The sequence below is a fragment of the Bubalus bubalis genome, chromosome 23 (assembly GCF_019923935.1).
Source record: "Bubalus bubalis isolate 160015118507 breed Murrah chromosome 23, NDDB_SH_1, whole genome shotgun sequence".
Lineage (NCBI taxonomy): Eukaryota > Metazoa > Chordata > Mammalia > Artiodactyla > Bovidae > Bubalus > Bubalus bubalis.
Window position 1 is genome coordinate 45,991,237 of NC_059179.1, and position 21,795 is coordinate 46,013,031.

At 48.0% G+C, this 21,795-nt stretch overlaps 1 protein-coding gene across 2 annotated transcripts in view; it reads right to left on the reverse strand.

Annotated features, from left to right (window-relative positions):
• Positions 1 to 2,632: 2,632 nt before the first annotated feature.
• C23H10orf90 (chromosome 23 C10orf90 homolog) overlaps positions 2,633 to 21,795 on the reverse strand; it is a 251,960-nt gene continuing 232,797 nt past the window's right edge. For both annotated transcript variants that reach the window (XM_025273904.3, XM_025273906.3), the window contains 3 exons: positions 7,847 to 7,910; positions 3,591 to 3,690; positions 2,633 to 3,502 (listed from right to left, as the gene is read on the reverse strand). In XM_025273904.3, the coding sequence (XP_025129689.3) occupies positions 3,464 to 3,502; positions 3,591 to 3,690; positions 7,847 to 7,910 (203 nt within the window). In that variant the 3' untranslated portion in view covers positions 2,633 to 3,463. The remainder of the gene's footprint in view (positions 3,503 to 3,590; positions 3,691 to 7,846; positions 7,911 to 21,795) is intronic.

Consider the following 21,795-nt stretch of genomic DNA (forward strand, 5'->3'; position numbering starts at 1 on the left):
CAGAACCCGCCTATCTCTGCTGTCCGAGACCCTCTGGTGGGGCGAGGTGACTGCACGTCTCCTTCTCTTGTTCTGCCTCTTACTTGCCTCACGTTCAGACTGTCAGCCACTTGGTACAGTGGGAGACCAGGTCCACGAGCTGAGATTTTTATACCAGCAAGTGCTGACGTGGGAGAACTTCAGAAGGAAGAGGATTTTCAGCTGCTCTTCAGCCATTGGTTGTTTCACAAATAGTTCTTTCAATGAGGAGTGTTTCATCTGAGCAAGCATTTGCTGACTCACCCCAAGAGCACATACCTTCCAGGAAGTTGGGTTGGCAACAGACGCTGGCTAAAAAAACCCAGGCAATTGTTTTTCCATTATTCCATTACCAGCTGGCAGAGAGGACACATCACCAAAATAGGAGTGTCTCCTTAGACGTGAAGGCACGGAGACCGCAGCGAGGCGGGCTGATGCCGTGACCGTCTGCTCTGTCATCTCAAATGGTTCCAAATGTTGTCTGGTCCAAACTCATGAATATCAGCCACAGAACCTCTGCTCCTACAGCCTGCTTTATCACTAAAGGATCGTTGCATGCCAGAACCCAAACATGCTCAGATGCAAAGAAATCAGCTCCAGGACTGGATGTGAATACTGAAGTTATGATGATGATGCATCCTATTATAATTTCAAAGTCTAGTCTTTCCCTAAGTCTGATGTTAATCAGAGAATCTAGCACATGGTGACCAATTCCTGACAGAGCTACAGGGATGGCTAATAGGATTCAGGCCTTTACTTCCATATTTATTCTATTAATAATATTATTATATTTCTGTGATGACCTCGTTATAACAGAAATGCTGGATATTTGACATTCACTCATCAGTATTGGGCTTCCCTGGTAGTCCAGATGGTAAAGAATCTACCTGCAAAGAGGGAGACCTGGGTTCAATCCCTGGGTTGGGAAGATCCACTGGAGAAGGGAATGGCTACCCACTCCAGTATCCTTGCCTGGAGAATCCCCTTGGACAGAGGAACCTGGTGGGCTACAGTCCATGGGGTCACAAAGAGTTGGACACAACTAAGCGACTAAGCACATCATTGGAAAAGACTCTGATGCTGGGAAGGATTGAAGGCAGGAGGAGAGGGGCATGACAGAGGATGAGATGGTTGGATGGCATCACTAACTTGATAGACAGGAGTTTGAGCAAGCTCTGGGATTTGGAGATGGACAGGGAAGCCTGTATGCTGCAGTCCATGGGGTCACAACGAGTTGGACACAACTGAGCAACTGAACTGAACTGAAGCACATCAGCATTAAAAAACAACTATAATCATGGAGAAAAGAAATTAGTTGAGCAGAAACTAAAACTTAACTTGCAGCCTTGTCCTGAGCTGGCTGTCCAGAGGAAAGCAAAGCTCAATAGACATCATAAATTCCTACCCACTACTTACCTCAGGCACCTTAGTTAAGAACTGTCCTCAGGAATACATAACTCAGTGGCATTTAATCTCATGTGGGCTTTTATTTATTCTTTAGATTTTAAGACTTGACATCAGGCTTGCAAAGGTAGGAAGCCCTTTCTGGGCATTTTTGAAAGTTGGCTCTACCCAGGCACTCAGAGATATTTATATATTAACTGACACAAATCCACTTTTTAGAAAGTGTCACAGAACAGTCCAGAAGTGGTTTGGCCCTGAATTTAAATTATTGGTTAGGAAAAATATTGGAAATTCTCTGAAGATATTAAAGAAAAACAAGTAGAAGCTGTGACAAGATAGCTACCAACAAACACTGTCCTAAACTAATACCACGCATTTGATGAAAAATATTTTTTGTTAAAAAGTATTAAAAATGTAAACAGAAAATCAACATTGCACTCTAGAAGAGGCCTCATAAGTTCACAAACACCAAATCAACCTTAAGGGCAAGCGTAACCATGCTGTCAAAACTGTTTCTAAGAATGAGAAGAGCTTGAGAAAATACAAAGCCTGCAAAGCGTCCAGTGTGTATGACTGATTTTTGCTGTAGCAACACCTGCAGATTCAACAGTCTTGCTGGTGCATCTTGTCAGCACCAAGCTGAGGGACTAAGAGATGACCAACCGGTGGCCTTGTGCTCAGGGTTTCTCAGGACACTCTACTTCCACGTCTATGTGGAGATGACAAGAAACACTCCGGCTGTTCGCTCTGGGCCAGACCACCTTCTAAGCGCTCCACTCACACTGGCCCATTCCCATAGAAAACTGAAGGAGAAGGCACTGTAATGATCTCCGTTTAATGGACAGAGATGAGCAGACTGAAGCAAGTGAAGTAACTAGCCATGCCAGCTCTTAATCATCCTACACGGCCCTATGCACCCTTCCTCGCCTTCTCTGTTAAAGTGGATCCAGGCCCTTGAAATGGTTTCCCTCTGCCCACTCCCACGATGCCAGGCTTTGCCAGCAGAGGGAGCAGGAGAGAGGCTGCAGGAGGAGAAGGGACCCGGCCATCAGGAAGCTCAAGGGCCCATACCTGGTGGCTCAATGGTCAGGTGGTGGTGGACCAGGAGCAGGTCAGAGGTCCCCCCGGCACTTAGCAGCGTTTCTCTCTGAGCACCACCTGCACTAGCTGCTTGGTTCATAACACAGAACGTGGGACAGGGCAACGATGTTTGTAATAGTTGCATTTATTTCCATTTTTGGTAAAACTATTGTTCTTCATTCCCCAAACACATTTATAAATAAAGGACATTGTAAGGCTTGGAGAAACAAAATGGCAGAGTTGGAGCCATCGGGCCATTTTCAGCCATGCAGCTCTTTTGGTTGAGGGGTGGCTTGCCCAAAACACTGACGTGACCTACAACTCGTTTCCAGCCAATTCTGCCCTCATGGCTTCCGTGGATATAGACTCTTTTGCTGAATGAAGACAGGTGCTAGGAGTGGGGTAGGGGTGGTAGGGGCGGCTAAACAAGTCCGCAGTCTCTGACAGAGCAGCCGCCTAGCTCCAAAGTCACCTCCAGTATTAATGATACAGACATTTAGAGGGGTTTCAAACACACTGTGCGATGGTCCAAAATCTGGAGTTTGCAGAACTGGCAGAAGTTGGGAATGGTATTTTTAAAGTGATGTATTTAGGTCCTAGAAATTCAATGAAAAAGAAAAAAAAAAGCCAGTCCCCAGGGATCTAAGCCCATGAGAGCATAGAAGGCCTTTGTGCCTGGGTGGAAATGGTAGGAGTAAACATCAGAAGAAAGGACTGTATCAAGTGGGTTCTGTTGGGTTGATTACCCCACTGCAGTCCGAAGATCCATTTTCTCAAGGGTTATCGTTTCTGCCTGGTTTAGTTCAGCAATTCAGGAAACTATGCTTTGCTTTATGGGAAAAAAAAAAATCAAAAGTAAAATAAGTGTTTCACGTCATGAAGATACGGTTAAGTTTAATGGTTTATCCAGCGTTTGAAGTCATCCCCGGTCCAGGTAGAGGGTCGGTGGGGCAGCCCGTGGTTACACCGCGTTCCTTTGAAGGAGCTGGTCCAGTAATTGCTGGGGAAGCAGAGACAGAGACATCAAGTTCAGACTCAGCATCTGGGCACCACACACACGTCACCCCTGCTGGCCGCCGGGCCGTTACCTTTTTGAAGACCTCGGCCCGGAGTCTGTTACTCTGTAAGATCACCCTTTTCTTTTGTTCCTCTTTTTTCTTCCTAACTTCCGGCAAGTTATTATAGATTCTGAAACAAATTGAGAAAACATTTTGAAATGGTAGCGAGACAGCGGGTGTCTGCCGTGGCTCTGCCTCCTGTCTTGTCAGCAGGCACTTACATTTCAAAGGGCAGATCAGCCGGCTCTGGACCACCCCGTGTCTCTAGGACCCCTAGACCTGGGGCTCCCCTGACTGTCTGCAGACAGGGCTGCCCAGGCGGGGGCCATGCAGTAGATGGGGCCCCACCCAGGGCAGAGCTGGAGGGGCCAGGGATTTCTTTAGAAGTCAGGTTTCTTTCTCTCCACCCCCTGTGATAATTGACCACTTGCTTGTAAAATGAGAGATGCCAGGCCTACTGCTTTGGCCACTCTGAGTGTACACATGTGTGTGTGTGTGCTTTGGCCACTCCTAGTGTACACGTGTGTGTGTGTGTGCATGCTCAGTCAGTCGTGTCCAACTCTTTGTGACCCCAGACTGTACCCCACCAGCCTCCTCTGTCCATGGGATTTCCCAGGCAAGCATACTGGAGTGGGTTGCCATTTCCTCTTCCAGGGGATCTTCCCAACCCAGGGATCAAACCTGTGTCTCCTGTATCTTCTGTACTGACAGGTGGCTTCTCTACCATCTGAGCTGCCTGGGAAGCCCCCTGAGTGTAAACCTACTTTTTACCAAATACATTTTTTGCCTCTCAGCTTTTGTCTTCCTATGACTTGGAAAAGGAGCAGTGAATCTATGAGCGTAGCTGGGGTCTTATTGGAGCAGCCCACAGATAACATGTGCGTGTCTGCCTCTTCACCTACTGCATTCCTAAGGAAGATGTTTCCAAACTCATCTTAGGCGTAAGTATCACACGTTTGTCCTGGTGCAAAATCAGGAGCTTCCAGGACACCAGCAGGGCCTCAGGAAGCCTCCTTCTGGGCCCTTCCTTCTTACTTCCCTACAGAGACTGCATATGTACAGACGTAAACAAGATTTTGGCTGGCATCCATGGACAGAGAGGGGACACTGCAGCCTGAGCTTTGAGGATGCTGTACCTGTGACATGTGGCTGAACATCTCTTTTATTTTCCCTCATGTTTGAAAGCCCAACAAAATTTAACATGTTCCCCAATTAAAATAATAATTACAAAGTATGGAAAGATTGATGATGGCAACATTAGCAAGATGTCGTCTTGGTTAATGGGTATTAGGCTAATCATCTTTTTATGAGTTTATCTTTTAAATGCTCTTTTTACTGGATATACAGCTGATTTACAGTATGGCTGTGGTCAGTATAGCTGACGTATGGTGCTGTGTTAGTTTCAGGCGTACAGCAGTGACTTAGCTTATACATGTATGCATATTCTTTTTCAGATAGGTTATTAAAAAGTACTGAGTCCACTTCCTGGTGCTGCACAGTAGGTCCTTGGTGATTATCTGTTTTACACACAGCAGTATGTGTGTGTTAGCCCCAAACTCCCAATTCATCCTTCCCCCACCCTTTCCCCCAGGTGAGCATATGTTTCTTTTCTAAGTCTGTGGGTCTATTTCTGTTTTGCAGGTAAGTTCATTTATATCATAATTTTTTTAGAATCCACGTATAAGCGGCATTTATCATATGACATTTGTCTGACCTACTTCACGTAGTATGATCATCTCTAGGTCCATCCATGTTGCTGCAAATGGCACTATTTTGTTCTTTTTTATGGCTGAGTAATATTCCATCGTATGTGTGTTTCGTATCTTGATCCATTCCTCTGTTGATGGACACTGAGGTGTCTTTCATGTCTTGGCTATGGTGACTAGTGCTGCTATGAACATTGGGGTGCGTGTGTCTCTTCAAATACAGTTTTCTCTGGGTATATGTCCAGGAATGGGCTTGCAGGATCATATGGTAGCTCTATTTTCCGTTTTTTAAGGATCCTCCTCTTTACTGTTCTCCATAGGAGCTATATCAATTTATATTCCCACCAACAAAGTATAGGAGGGTCCCTTACTAGTATAATCATCTGACACGAATTTTTCCAGGTAGCCCTCACACCAGGTGGAAGAGATGTACAGTGTCCTGTTATGGGAGTGAGGAACCCAGGCCCAGCGAGGTCAGGAGGCCAGTGACGTCCCTCAGCTGGTGAATGAGGAGCTGGGAGCCCAGCCTTGGTCTGCTTGACTTCTTGCCACACTGGCCCCCAGTCACATAGCACAAAGTAACTCAGGCACTGCCTACACGCATCAGAGTGCCTGGCACAGAGGGCGTCAGCGTGGTATGAATTAATGAGTGCACACACGACTGCCAAGCCCAGGAGCTGTTCGAGAAGCAAGCAGGAGAAGGCCGTCAGGATCAGTAGGAAAGATGACATGTCCCAAAGCTCCCCAGTGGAAATCCTCCTGCACCCATACAGACACATCATCCCCATCTTAACCATCTGACCATGTGGGGTGTTCAGGATAAAAATTCCTAGGCCTCAATCCTGGAGCTTCTGCTACAGTATTTTCTTAAAAGAACATCCTTAACAAATTATGGTTCATTTATGCAATGGACCACTCTGCATCAGTGAAGAAAATCATCCATATCTTCTGACATAGAAAGACCCCACAGACATAAAGTAAAAGAAGCAAGCTATAGAAAGATAATACATAGCATGATCCCATTTATGGTCATAAATTAGACAATTGTATATGTAACAAGTAAATGTCTGTTTTCAGGCAGAGAGAAAGGCCTGGAAGGGTATAAAGGATGCCAATACCTATGGTGTCTCTGGAGGCAGGACAAGGTTGGGGAAATGGGGTAGGAGAGGGGATAGCTGGTCATGAGCGACTTCAGTTCTCTCTCCTGTGCTTGAATTTTTAAAATGAAAGTGCAATTTAGTAACGTAATTAATAACAAAGAACACGAAAGAAAAGAAAGCTCCATTATGATTCTGCGGGGGAGTGAAGTCCGAGAGCCGGGGTCTGAGTCCACTTAGGGCAGACCACAGCCTAGATGCCTCACTGACTGTATCCAAGGAGCCCCGGCTTCCAGCCAGGGAAGTCATGATGGGGGACACAGCACCACTGATCCTCTCAGAGGCTGTTCCGTCTTCAGTAAGATGACAGGACAATGCTCTGTCCACAGATGCTGCTTTGAGATCTAGCATTTTAATTTCAAGCCTCCACAATAGGGGCTTTGGGCTTAGGGACCAGGAGGGGACCATTTGGCTGAATTTTCCACAAAATTGAAAGAGGAATACTTTGGGCATGAGGTATACACGGCTTCATACTTCTGAAACAGCAGGTCTCGACCCCCAGTGGCCATTTCAAGCGCCCAGTTAGAACACTGTGAAGCCGGTGGTTAATGGAAGGGTTCCCCTCCTCCCCACTGACACTTTTTTTTTTTTAATTCACAGAGAGGTTCCCTACAGATAATCAAAGCTGGCTAATGATCATGGAAACAATATAATCATGGGAAAAGCAGAGATTTTGTGCCTGGAGTGGGGAGAAATGTACTCTTCCTATTTCAATGGTTTCTCTGAGTTGCCCTATCAGTTTGGTTTAATTATTATAATTCCCCCTAGTGCCAGATACTTTATTATAAACTAATGACATGTTACTTGCATGAACTTGGCGAACTCTGCTGGGTTATTACGTGTGGATTGGGAGGCCCGAGCTCGGGAAGAATGGCAGCCTTTGTGTACTGGTGAGAACGAGGGGGTGTCCAGAACTGCAACCAGCCAAGCAGGACATGGAGAGCTTGCAGCAGCCGGGCGCCAAGAAGGCCAGCTTGTGGCCCTCTGCGGCTCCGTGGCCCCCTCACACTGTCCACCTCCAGGCCTGGAAGCTTTCTTGCAGGCCCGGAGACCCAGCTCCTCCCCCTCTTATGAAATTACCTGTGAAGGTGCACAGTGACAAACGGCACCTGCCCAGAGCAATGGCAGGAACACGCAGAAGCATTTCTGGTGAGTCTGGGGATCTCCTAGAGACCAATTAGCGGACTGGTTCAGAACTCAAGACCTACCGCCTTCCTAAGGGTTTTCCAAGAACGACATCAACATTCAGAGGTGCAATTCAGCGACTGCGCTCCTTTGGGCCAGCTTTTCAAATTCAAGGCCAAGAAGACCTCAGAGCTCAAACGTGGACCTAGAAGTAGTGGCCCCGCTGGGCAGAGCCTGCATCCAGCAAGCCACCCCTCCTTCCCCCACTTTTTCGACCTCACACAATAGAACCAAGTACCTTTTAGATCGCATGTGCATCTCCTTCTCTGAAATGTACCTTTCTTTGGGTTTGAACAAGTTATCTGAAAAAAAAAAAAAAAAAAAGGAAAGATGATTAATTTCAGAAGGTACAGATATGCACTTATCTAGAAAAACATCATGGCAGGCTTGCTTGACTCTCTGTTATCCATCCTTAATCTAAGATCAGCCTGTTATAAACACAGCAGGACTCAGTAGACACATACCACAAATGATTGTGTTAAAATTGACAACCTACAGGTTGGCCTTGACAACAGTCAAATACAGCATGAAGTTCAAGGTCAGCTCTAACAGACTTCAGGGGCAGTGACTCCTTTGCAGGCTTCATTGAGCAATAAAGAGTCACAGTTTACTGGGGTTGTGCCAGGGTAGCACAAAAACGTGTTTCAGCGTCACCTGGGGTGTGGGGCCGGGGAGGTGGTCATCCCATCTACAAAACAATCCCACTAGGTCTCGGTGCCTCTGAGAACACTGAGAGCAGGAGCTTTCACTCACAACTGCTGTCTCCCTCTTGGATGGCCAGCCTCGACTCCCTTTCTAAGGGGGAAGAATTCGTCCTTTCCAAGGTCAGAAAACATAACAGAAAGCAACGTAACAGTAACATCTGTCTAGCGTCCTTTGAGAAAGTGCCCAGTGGCTACACATCACCGAGTCTGGAATGTCTTTTAATGAGAGTACACATTGCTAATTGCAAGGATGTTTACAGATGGCACTCATAAAAATGGTCTGCATTTTTTTTTTAGAAAGAAAAAAAAATAGTGAGTACCCTTTTGATACAACTCTGAGATTCCTGAGAGACTCCTGGCCCTATAGATTAGCCAAGAGTCTGGCACCCCAAAATGCTCCTGGGGTGCTTGCTGCATGGGGATGCATCTGAGTGGCTATCACACCAACTGCCTGGAACACCTGGATGGTAACCAGCACACCAGCCTTCACTCGGCAGAAGCAGGTGGTGACTCAGCATCCTTTAGTCACGAAACTAAGGCAGGCTCCTGGCGTCCCAAGCCAAGACCCCACCAGGCTTCAATCAGTCTCCCCACCTGGGCCTGTTCCCCGTCTTCAACACTCCAGCGGAGCCACTTCAGATACCCCAAGCTTGAGAATGTGCAGAATTTTTCAAGAATATACAAGAAGGCAGACCAGAGGCAAGGATATGAAGAAGTCTTTTCCTGTCTGGGGAACTACAACACAGCTGTGATTTACAATATGGAAACGGCACAGTGGCTGAGCTTGTCTTCTGTCTGGTTATAAACATAAAAGATGGTACCGTTACTCAACCTCAAAGACAAGATTCAAAGGAGAAACAAGAGAAAGGAGAAAGAAATCAGAAGAATGTTCACAGTGAGGGGAAACATCCCCAGTGTTTGGAAAGGCATTGGACCACGCGAACCAGGAGAGTCAACCTCACCACGAGGACTCTGATCTGCCAAGACACCTCCAAGTGCCCACCCTCCCCTCTCTATCTAGACAGGGCCAGGCCAGAACCCAAGACCTCAGGAAGAGCCCAACAGCATTCCAAAGAAATGGGGGTGTTGCCAGAGCAGTCAGGGTCTCAAGCAAACAAACATGTGTCTGCCTACAGACTCCCACTCCAGGCAGAAGGAGCCGCCTGCAGACTTAGACTCCAGTCTGCACCAGCATTCCTCAGGAGCAACTCAGGATGAGGGAGAGGTTGGTGTGGACCGAGGCAAGGGCCCCAGGGGCATAGAAACACTACAAACGGCCTGTAAAACACTTAAAAATCTCAGCTTAATTGCATGTGGTCTCCCCGCAGATATTAGCTCTGTTTTTGTTTTGGTTCAGTTTGATTTATTTCTTTTGAGAGCCTGATACCACAGTGAAGCTTTGGTCTCATTTCCAAGAGGAAACACAAGTGAATGTGAGTCCTGGGCACCTCCTTGGTTTTCTTTTCTGAACTCTTCTCCGCCCGCTGTGCCTCAGCACAAGTTTAAATTCTGGGCCCAGCAGCCGACGTAGGCAAAACAAGCAGGTCTGTGTCCAGGAGTGCAGACCCCAGCCGGCAGGTTCCGGCCCACGCCTCGCGCTGGTCGCTGTTGACTTTGAGTTTTCCTAACAGCACCAGGCTCATCAGATGAGCAATGGAGGCTTTCAGGATGCAAGGGAAGACAGGAAAAGAACAAAATTCTGCCTCCCTGGAGGAAGTGGTTTGAAATAAATCATCGTGTGTTGTAATGGCTCCCGACCTCACTAGAGCAAAAAAGAAAAAAGCACATGTGGGACTTTGAGAGGGAAGGCGGCTGGAAGAGGGAGGGGGCAGCGTGACAGTGGAGGGTCAGCACTGCTGGTTATAATAAACTGCTAGAATTTACTGGGTCTCAATAGGTCTTCACACCAACCCTGTGACATGCTTGTAATTTTTGCATTTCAGGGACAGAAAATCAAAGTTCAAAGGGCCAAGGGTCCCCTGCTCTGGGTCATTCAGTGAATGAATGAGTGACAGAGCTGGGTTTCAGTCCAAACCAGTCTGTCCAGCCCTGCCCACACACACCCTTAATCTCAGAACATGGTCACCAACCTATGGTTTCAGAATCCATCTTTTGGGAGCCCCGACACATGCTGGTCAATTTCCCAGGCATCATTCCAAAATTTCTTTCTCTTCCCCTTCCTCCTACACTGAAGGAGCAAGGACTATGCCTCCAGGGGATGCTCAGAAGAAAAAAGCACTGATAAGATCTTGCCACCAGGAGACTTCATGATTGAGGGAGGAGCTGGATAAGGAACAGACCAGCTGCAAAGTATCAGGTGAGTGTTGTGATGAAAATGAATCGCTGGCCACTTGGTCAAGTGGGTCCTGGGGGTGGTTAGGAAGGCCCTTTGGGGAGGATATATGTTACTATGACCCTAATGAGCTGGCTGCCCGAGCCAGTAGAGGGAAGAGTGAGGAAGGATCGGGGGCCATGGTGCCTCCAGTGCTAGGAAGGAGGGCGTGAGAAGGCAGGTGGGGAGCAGAGGTGAGAGCCAAGACCGCTGTGGTTCTCCACCCAGGCCACACCCCACCACTGCCGGCAGAGTCCGACCATGATTCCCACGCATGGGCACTGGGATCTACACCGGAATCTCCCATGGTTCCAGTGGGCACCATGTAATAGGGAAGAACACATATGACTCTGTATTAGGCCTGTTTCATCAGCCTTTGTATTCTACTGCTTTTGCTTTAAGAATGTTCCCCAAAGCCTGAAATATACAGGAGAGCCCTCTGTCAAGGTTCTGACCTTTAAGGGTGTAACACTCTTCCATTCATATAGAGATGAAAAGTTGCAAAGCGGAAAATAACATTTGTCCTGTTGGAGGTTTACAGGAACCTCATGACACCTGCGAGAACAAAGGATTCCCACACCAAGAAATTTGCCAAAGCCAACACGTCCCTCACTCACCATGCCTTTAGAAATGCTTTGCTGAAACCCTTAGGGGAGTTTGGACTTTTCAGGGGCACGAGCCACCCATTTTCCTTATATGGCCCTCCAGTAAACCTTTCTCTGCTCCAGACTCCTATATTTTGGGTATTGTTGGGCCATACTATGTGTTGGGCACACACTGGCATTTGGTAACTGCTGGAGGTAGGAACCATCCTTGTTGGGTTTTGCAAGTCTATTAAGGAGAATTTCAAGTCTGTTAAGTGTTCCTTCAGAGTAAGAGACAGAGACCCACGTGAGGTTTTAAGTAGGGGCTCTGATTTGGATTCCCAAAGGATGGCTCCAGCAGCTGTTCAGAATACGCACCAACTGGGTAGGACTAAGGGCTTCCCTGGTGGCTCAGACGGTAAAGAATCTGCCTGCAATGCGGGAGACCTGGGTTCGATCCCTGGGTTGGGAAAATCCCCTGGAGGAGGAAATGGCAACCCACTCCAGTGTTCTTGCCTGGAGAATCCCCATGGGCAGAGGAGCCTGGCGGGCTACAGTCCATGGGGTCGCACAGAGTCAGACACGACTGAGCGACTAGGCACACAGGGTAGAGTACATTCAAACACGGCTGCAGGGAGACAGGTCAGACCATTGCGGTTGGGCAAGCAGTGCTCAGCACAACTGGGAAATAGGAGGACTTGGGACTCAGCTACACCCACGGAACATGAGCAAAGAGGGCTGTGAAGGTGGTACAGAAAACCAGATTTTATGGGGGAGGGAGGGAGGGGTAAATTATTATATACAGAATGCATAAGCACTAAGGCCCTACTGTATAGCACAGGGAACTGTATTCAGCACCTTATGATAAACTATAATGGAAAAGAATATGAAAAAGAATGTGTGTATATATATGTATAACTGAATCACTTTGCTGTACAGCAGAAATTAACATAATGTTGTGAATTAACTATAGTTGAATAAAATAGAAAGAAAAAGGAAAGAAAAACAGGCTTTGGGTTGGAGCCGCCCTTCATTCGACTGTTTAACTTTCACCTGTTTGGTGCTCAGTAGCCTCAAGGATCAGTAAGACAAAGGACTCACAGCCCAGGGTGAGAGCCTGATCCACGGGCCTTCGGGTGTCACTACTGACATGTGCACAGGGAGAGGGCTCATGGGGGTGTGCGGTCCATCAGGGAAGGGATGCAACTGGGGAGACCTCACGGAAGGACACGGCTGAACTGAATCTTGAAAAATAAAGTGGTGTCCCGATAGTGAGAGGGAGCCCAGGAGTAAGGTGGCCCGGGTAGAAACACAGCGAGACCGCAAGGCCCAGCCTACAGCAAGAGACGGCTCTTCAAGGAAATATGCAGCGGGCTCCACTGGGGACCTCATTTTACAGGATGGAAAGCATCCTGCACGCACTGTGCTCAAAGATACAGCGAAAGCCCATCTATCCAGACCCTTTTACTGGAAATTCTGCCTTTATAAAATCAAAGTGACTGGTGAGTACAATTTTCAGCCAGCTTATGGATCTTTTATGGATTTTCCTTGAAGCTTCCTGTATTCTAATTCACTAATATGGAGGAAAGAATTGAAGCTGTATTTATGTCCAATTATCATTCAAATAGAGCAGGCTTTTTTCCCCCTTCATACAATTACTAAGGTAGTTAATTGCCCATTTTTGTCTTTCTGGAAAATTCTTTTTCTTTTTAAACCTGAGTGTCTGTTGTCTGGCTCATTATTGTATCCAACCTACTAGCCTATTGCTAAGTTCATGAGTTAAGGCCAGACACATAGTGTAAGCAAACAACCAGCTACCAAGATTTTGGTGCTTCTGAGGCTGTTCTTGGGGAACAGCTGAGTACAAGCCTGACGTCGCATTAATCTGTATAAAGCGGGTGTTTATCACAACCCTCACCTCATGTGTGCAAACACGTGTGCACACACAGGACAGATGGCCTGAACACTCAGCCAGCCAGTGGTGTTACCAGAGGCAGCAAGGGTCACACCAGCGTGATGCACTGTTTATGAGGCCAGAGCTCATTTTCCTCTGCACAGAGTCCCTATCTACAGCTCTGATTGCAAAGCTTCATTTTTCCTATTGAACAAGTAATCTAAATGATAATCAAGTTCACACTGGATTTATTAGTGCAGTGCCCTCGCAGAAGCGGATTTTCAGCAGTCACCCTGAGCACTTTGAAGAATCTTTTAGAATGAGCTTCCTCCAGCTTACAAACACCAAAGCTAAGGGATGCCTGCTGGGGAGAATCCAGCCAGGAGCCAACAAGCCAGTTTGGAGTACAGATGCCAAGTCTACACTGCCCAGTATCTTCTAAGAAAGACAAGGCCTACCCAAAGGAATGGAAATGGGGTATGTCTTAGGGAAGAAAATCTCTAGAGGATTTTTCCTCTAAAAAAGAGGCCCTTAGAATACACCAGTAGGTGTGTATTCTAAGCTCACAAGGGAAGCTGTTCATTATGTCAGTTTCAAAGCCAGTGAGCAGCTGGCCTTCCTGCGGCTGGAATGATTGCATCATGGTCTTCGGGAGTTGAATCCAGCTACTTGCACATCATTTCCATTCAACTCGTCTCGCTGGGATCTCTAATTTGCTGACATAGGCAACAGCCGAGGGTCTACCTTGGACTAATTAGCCCTCCAGAAACTAAACAGTGTGCATTGCACCGTAGAAAAGCTAGTTAAAGACTCATAGGTTGTTCACCTCCAAAGTGCTCTTGTGATGATAAAATCCTGTGCTGGATAAACATCGTCATTTTTCTGAAATCCTTCTATGCTTCTGTGGGACCCTGAAGGACAGTTTCACATGATGAGCCGCCCATTCCAGGCGCCTGGGTAGTGGGTGGAGGTTGTGTGTTTCATTTACATAAAAGTAATACTCTACAACAATGAGACAAATAACCATTCAGACCCAAAAGAGAGATACTAATGTCACAGTTTAGAGATGCAAGGAGGCTCTCAGATCCTTCGGGTAAAGGCATCCAAAATTAAGAAATGATAAAGAAACCAGAGGTCTGCAGAGAAATCTATTTCTCTTTCTACGCTAAGGTCAAGAAATGAGGCATCACGGGCTTCTGGTTAATGCAAGTGAATTGTTTTCTCTGCAGAGAGCTTGGTTCCTGCACATGCAGACTGACCCTCGAGTTTCCAGCAGAATCACTATCCTGGGGACTCTGTGAACACACAGGGTGCTGGGCGCTAAAGGATGGATTTGAGAAAGGGTCTGCCCCTGGGCATGGGCTTCCCAGGTGGCTCAGCTGATAAAGAATCTTCCTGCAATGCAGGAGACACAGATTTGATCCCTGGGTTGGGAAGATCCCCTGGAGAAGGACATGGCAACCCACTCCAGTAGTCTTGCCTGGAGAATTCCATGGACAGAGGAGCCTGGTAGGCTACAGTCCATGGGGTTGCAAAGAGTCAGACACGACTGAGCATGCACACACGCTGACACTGACCTGCCCCAGGCATGGGGCGGGGAAGGGGCATGAGAAGGGCCCACCAGGCGCTCCGGAACCCCACGAACCTCCCCACACATCCTCATAAGGTAGAATCCTTGATGCAATATGGGCAGACCAGGGGCCACGGCTTCAGTTCCCCCAGCTAGAAAAACCAGATCCCCAAGTCAAACTGTTTAAAAGGAGTCTTACCACAACTCCGTTGCTTTCTCTCTCAGACCCAAGAGCTCCACCATAAGCTGCTTCCCCATCGGTCCCCCAGGGTCCTGTCCTTTATGGTTCTAGATTCAGCTGACTTGGCTGTCTGCCGTAAGAAGCCCTGAACAGGCTGAAATCGTGCAAATTCAGCTCCCCTGGCTGTCTGTGGTAGCAGCGACTCGAAGACCAGCTCAGATCCCCACACAAGACCAGACACTCACACACTGAACCCTCAGCAAGGGCTCCCATCAATTGCCTAAAATGTGCATTTTTCCCCCCTGGGTTCAGCAAAACAAGGTACAGCATTACTCACAATGAGCATATTGGTGAATTTAAAGGTGATCCAAAGGAGCTAGGGAGCTTTACCAGCCTCTAAGGTTTAGTGACCCCAGTTCTCAGTGACCTCACTACACATGGCAGGAAATCATCATTGGTTTCTGCTGCATGAAAATCATACAAGTGTTAGTACATTAAACATCATGTTTTTATGATGTACCTTTGATGCTTCCTTTGGCCTGCCTGACCCTCCACACCATGAAAGAGGTTAGGGGATCCAAGTCTGCAGACCTGAATCGGGTTAGGCCTCAGCTTGGTGCTCTGTGCCCTGGAACTGGCCCCTCAAGCTTGCTGGCCTCCTGTTCCTCCTCTGCTCCGTGCGGGGACAGCATCTGCCTTAAAGGTCCTAGGAAGGTCTCGCAGGAATGGTCCATGTGAACATGGACTATAACCTTAGAGACGCCAGTGGCAGCCACGATGCTAACAGCCACCAGTCTCCAAGCATCCCCTGCCCTGGCCCCCATTTGCGACTCAGTTCATCCCGTGACTCAGGAAAGCAGGTGTTTTCCTCTTTACAGATGAGCAGAGGCCTCGAAGGTCAGTAACTTAACCTCAGGTCTCAAAGCAAGCAGCAAAGAGGCCTGAGAATCCAGTCATTGATGGAATCAATGGGCTGTTTATTCTCTGCAGAAAATAGATGGCCATGGTTCTCAAAGTAGGGCTGACACTTTCACAGAAAGGCCGACATCTGGGCAGTGTCTGCTTCCCCTTCATTCCCCGAACCAGCAGCACCAGCATCACTGGGGAACTTGTGACAAATGAAAGTTCTTACTCCTGCCCCAAGTCAGCTGGGTCAGAAGTTCTGGGGCTGGACCAGTGTCCTGTGAGCTCTCAAGTCCTGCAGGGGATTCTGACTTGCTCGTGTTTGAGGACCACTGAGAGACAATAACAAGAAAGATAAGGAAAACAGCCAAGTCCCTCCAGGGGCTTCCAGGCTTTGAGGAAGTATTGCCCAATATTATACAGGAAGCCCAGGAAAATCTGCATTTCAGATCAACAGTGAAACAGTTTTAGCATAAGTATACCCTATACTCTTAGTCAAGCCTCTTGATGAAGGTGAAAAAGGAGAGTGAAAAAGTTGGCTTAAAACTCAACATTCAAAAAAAATAAAGATTGTGGCATCTAGTCCCTTCAGTTCATGGCAAATAGATGGAGAAAAAAGGAAACATTGATAGACAAAATCACTGAGGACAGTGATTGCAGCCACAGAATCAAAAGACACTTGCTCCTTGGAAGAAAAGCTATGACAAACCCAGAGAGTATATTAAAAAGCAGAGACATCACTTTGTTGACCAAGGTCCATAGAGTCAGAGCTATGGTTTTTTCAGTCGTCATGTATGGATGTGAGAGTTGAACCATAAAGAAAGCTGAGCACCGAACTGACGCTTTCAAACTGTGGTGCTGGAGCAGACTCTTGAGAGTCCCTTGAACAGCAAGGAGATCAAGCCAGTCCATCGTAAAGGAAATCAACCCTGAATATTCATTGGAAGGACTAATGCTGAAGCTGAAACTCCTATACTTTGGCCACCTGATGCAAGGAGCTGACTCATTAGAAAAGACCCTGATGCTGGGAAAGATTGAAGGTGGGAGGAGAAGAGGGTGAAGGAGGATGAGATGGTTGGATGGCACCACTGACTCAATGGACATGAGTTTGAGCAACTCTGGGAGATGGTGAAGGACAGGGAAGCCTGGCATGCTGCAGTCCACGATGTAGCAGAATCGGACACGACTTAGCAACTGAACAATAATATTCCATGTAATATTTGGGGCCTACTTATGCTAAAAGAGGTTTTGATGCCCTGAAATACAAATTTAACTGGGCATCCTATATTTTCACTTAGGGAATCTGGCATCCCTATTTTGAGTGTGTGAATAAACTCTTCCTGCCATGGCAATAATCAGGTCACCGGCTCCAGAGCCCCCACGGGCATCGTCTGATGCAGCTCCCTGCATCACGGGGAAGGCAAGCCTCTGCCCCAATTCCACAGTTACTTCTCTGGTAGCTTATTGCTTGTCTGCCATTTTTCAGCCCTTGGTGTGGGGAACACAACCCTCCCTGGTTATTTCACGTTGTGACATTGGTGAAGTGCTTTCTGAAGGGGTTTTGACTGGCTCCTCTTTCTCCGCTGGACTCCATTGGGTGACAGTGTGATGGCCTTGTTACAGATTCCAGGGGCGCCCACATGGAGAGAGGTCCAGCACCTGTCAGTGGACAAGCTTCCAGGGAGGCAAGCTGGCCACAGCCTGTGAAACTGGCACCACCCCCTGCCACCCAGAGAACCCCAGGCTCCTCAATCATTGCTTTCTGTCTCTGCCAGACCAAAGGGATTCAGATAAGGAGAATAAGACCTTCTTCCTGCAGCTCAGATTTTTGTGGGAAATGGCAGATCGAAATTCCAGTTGGGGCTTCTTTAGGAAAGCATAGTATTGGGTTGGCCAAAAAGTTTGTTAGGGTTTTCCCTTCACATCTTTTAGAACAAAACCTGAATGAACCTTTTGGCCAAGCCAATAGACAGTCTTAAAAGCAAAGATTCCTAGAGCTATGTTTCCAAAATGGATGCTCGAGAATTAGATAAAAGCATTCCACAGTCAAAGAAGTTTAGTGAAAACAAGCTTAAACAAATTTAAGCAGGCTTCATTGTTGCAGGACTTATCAGCGCCTTTAACATACTTGGGCATTGTAAACCTCCCAGAGAATACAGCTTACAAAATAATCCAAAGGACTTGGTCTCCCTCTTGAATGTGTTTCTGATTGTCTAGGCCTAAGGATGCTGGGGGGAACACGACAATTGCAGAACGTTAGCAAGTTATAATTAGGTTTCAGTTTTCATAGTTATTATTTATGGCTATAAAACAGGATTTTAAATATATAAAATGTGCTATACTGCCTTCACATTTTCTTAAGAATATGTGTGTGTGTATGTGTGTGTGTGCACGAGCACATGCGTGTGTGGGCTGAATGGCAAGTTTAAATTAGTCATGTAAAGAAACTAGGCAATGGCTCAAGTCATACTTCACCATAAAACAGCAACAACTAGAACACGTCTGAATGGCTAGCTGTTGATCTGGGAGTCACTGCTTGCTCAGTTCCAGGGTTTCCCAGCATTATTTAGAGAACCACAAAATATGGTGATTTATAGATGATGAATAAACTTTCATTCTGGTTGCCAAGTAGATTTATATCCTTAGTGTCACTGAAAGGTTTATTACTGAACTGCACTGGGGGATAAAAGGGAAATCATTTGGAAAATAAAATCCAGGCAATTGGGCGAGTTCCCATAAAGACTTTTTTTCCTTACCACTCTGAAATTCTGTGCTTTTACCTTGCATTATTTTAATTGGAAATAACACTGTCCTACAGATCTACTTCTAATCAATAGACATAAATTGATCTTTTCTTCCTGTGTTTTTTAGGGGAAAAAAAAAAACAATAACACACAACACCTTTATCTTTGGTCTGCAAAGGATACCAATAACAGCAACATGCAAATATCTCTGAATCAGGGAAACAGTCTTTTAGTTAAATCATGCTTCTTGTTTTCTTTGCGGACTGATGAAGTAACAACTGACTTTTGTCCGATAAGCACATTTTAAAATCCCTTTGTGAGCAATGGGAGAACTAGCCCCAAATATTTTTTCGGATGATTGATGGAAAAATATCCAGGAGATCAGATTGGAGATTGTAGGGATGGTGTGGCCAGCACTACCTGCATGATGAACAGCACACTTTCATTACTGCGATGACTTCTCCAGCCATCTCATATCTGCTGGGTCACTTTTCTAGCTTGACGCTCAGGGAATGCAAATTAATTTTAATACTTGTTCTAGCCAAAAATCATCAGTGAAAGCAGATCGGCTGGAGAAGGAATTGTACAGTGCCTTCCGGAGAATTCCGCTCCTCTACTGGCCCGTGATCTGAATGGCTGCGCTTGGAAAGTGTGGATAATGCAGTTCAGATTAAGTTGCTTGGCTTTGCTACATGCAGCAGAGCTTGTCAGGGTGACTTGGTGTAGTGTGCCCCCACGGGCACTTAGAGTCCAGGAAGATTTTGCTGGCATACTCACAGGACTATAATCCAAAGCGGAAAGGTAAGGAGGTAGGGCATCTAAGAGAGATACAAGAGATGGGAGTGTTCCAGTAGCAGAGGTGGGGAGGTGGAGACTGGATGGATAGTCAGGGAGGGCTTCCTGGAAGAAAGGCCTTCCTGAAACCATCTTCCTGATGGATTTCCTACACATTCACGGGTTAGGAGACCATCAGAAAGAGCCACGAGGACCACTTCAACTGTCAGGGGAAAGAAACTGAGATGGAGGCAGGCCGACCTGGGCTGTTTCGGCATGCCTGGCTTTCTGGCCGTCTGTGGCATGAGTACAGGGGATGACAGTGATTCGTGTGAGTGAAGGGCTCGACTTTGCAGCCAAAGTCGCCACATGGTGGCAGGAATCAGCGGTGAGAGCCTTGGAGGTGAGAGATTGAGACTGAGGCTGGGCGTAAGCTGGGCTAGGGAGGATGGGCAGGCCACTGCAGGGCAGAGAAGAGGGACAGACAAAATCCTATTAGGCAGTTTGGGGGTACCGATCGCACATGCTCCCAGGGGTAAGGAAGGACAGCCCGTCAGACCAACTGGGAAAAGGAGGTGGGGGTGCCAGTCAGGCTGGGAGGGGTCTGGGATGCAGGGTCGGGGTAGGATCCAGGGAGGCTTGAAAGCTGAAGATGGGGAGGGCTAGGCTGGGGGAGCCAAGCTAGGGCTGGACAAAGCCACATACTAGTCCCCAGGAGACAAAGACCAAGCCCCTCTACCTGTGGTGATGCTGTGGTTGTTGTTCAGTCACTCAGTCGTGTCCAACTCTGCAACCTCATGGCCTGAAGGACATCAGGCTCCTCTGTCCTTCACTATCTCCGAGTTGGCTCAAATTCATGCTCATTGAGTTGGTGATGCCATCCAACCATCTCATCCTCTGCCACCCTCTTCTCCCTTTGCCTTCAGTCCTGCTCAGCATCAGGGTCTTTTCTAGTGAGTCGGCCCTTTGCATCCGGTCAATGCATCGGAGCTGTACCACCTACTAAGTGCAGGTGCTAAACCGCCCGCCACCTGTGGGTTCTGTGCTGGTGCTTCCACGTGCTTTCAGCCCGTCCCGCCCCCGATGCGTCCTGCAGGGCAGAGCAAGGACTGGCTCTGAAACACTGATCACCGGATTACAGCCGGCCCTCGAACAGGACCAGCCTGTACCCCTGGGACCCAGGTAGCTGAGCAGAGACAAAGGGGAAACCCCGCCTACAGCCCCAGGTCACTCTAGGGACAGCGGGCAGGCAAAGCTCTGACTGGGGAAGGAGATAGAGACCCACTGGTTAAAGGGTTGCATCTCAGGGGTTGAGAGCTAGGCCGGCCTCCCAGCCTCCTCCCCAACTTCCTCAAGGCTCATCTCCTCTCAGTGAGTTGGCAGTCACCATGTTCCACTAATTCCATCACCCAAGAACCTCTGCATCTGTCACCCTTCTGTGTTCACTGCCCTGCCCTAGCCTGTCTTCATCATGTCCTGCCTGGAGCTATGTAGCCTCAGCTTTGATCACAAAATGAGGAGAACACTGGAAGCAGCATATACCATGCCTGGTGGCCCCTTTGGACTCCTCTCTGGCGCCTCCATCTCTCCCTTTGCTCCCCACCCCCATCTACAGTCCAGCCACAGCTGACCCGAGCACTCGGCGACCCTTCCCTGTGCAGCTTCCACATTGTCCCCCAGCACACCCCACCCTCCCCACCCTGGACCACGACCCAGCTGCAGGGTCTCTTCTCAGTACCAGGTCTCCTCCATCAGGGCCATATCCCACGGTGGGAGCAAGGCCAGCCTGTGGGTTGCCATGGCAACCCCCTTCCAAGGCACTTAGCAAATCCCAAGATCACTGCCTTTTTTACTCGGGGGCGTTCCCCCAGAGGTGAGGAGGTCCAAGGACCAGGGACTGTGCCCAGCACAGAGTGGGTCCTCAAGAAAAGTTTGCTGAGAGATGGAGGAAGATGCTTCTTATGCCACTGCTAGAGCCAAGCCCAGGGGGCCCAGGAGGCTCCCAGACAAGGCAAGAAGGAGGCCACATATTTGTGAGCTTTGGGAACGCAAGCCATAGATGATGAGTGAGTCAAAACAGACTGGGGTCGCCGGCAGGACCTTTATAATGCTACTTCCTGGACTTTCTCGGGTCCCAGCTGGTCGTGATAATCCCCCATCTCCACACAGGAGCCTGGTGAACGCTCACACTAGGCTCACACATGTACACACATGTGCCCACACATGTGTCACTGCCCCTGTCCCTTAGAGACTGCCCGGGACTCACTGGCCAGCAGGAAGCAGAGCTGGCCCTCTGGCCCTCGCTGTAACTGCCCTCAATGTCTGGAGCACGCTTTGCCCCCAGCCCGTGCTCGATGGGGCTTCTGTCAGCTGCTGGGGGCCCCACCTGAACCTCTCAGGTCTGTGCCAGGAGGGCCATGATCAGAGGCAGCTAACCCAGTTCGAATAGCAATTCAAGTCTTCCTTCTATCAGACGCCTTGACACTGTAGAGGGAGCTCGT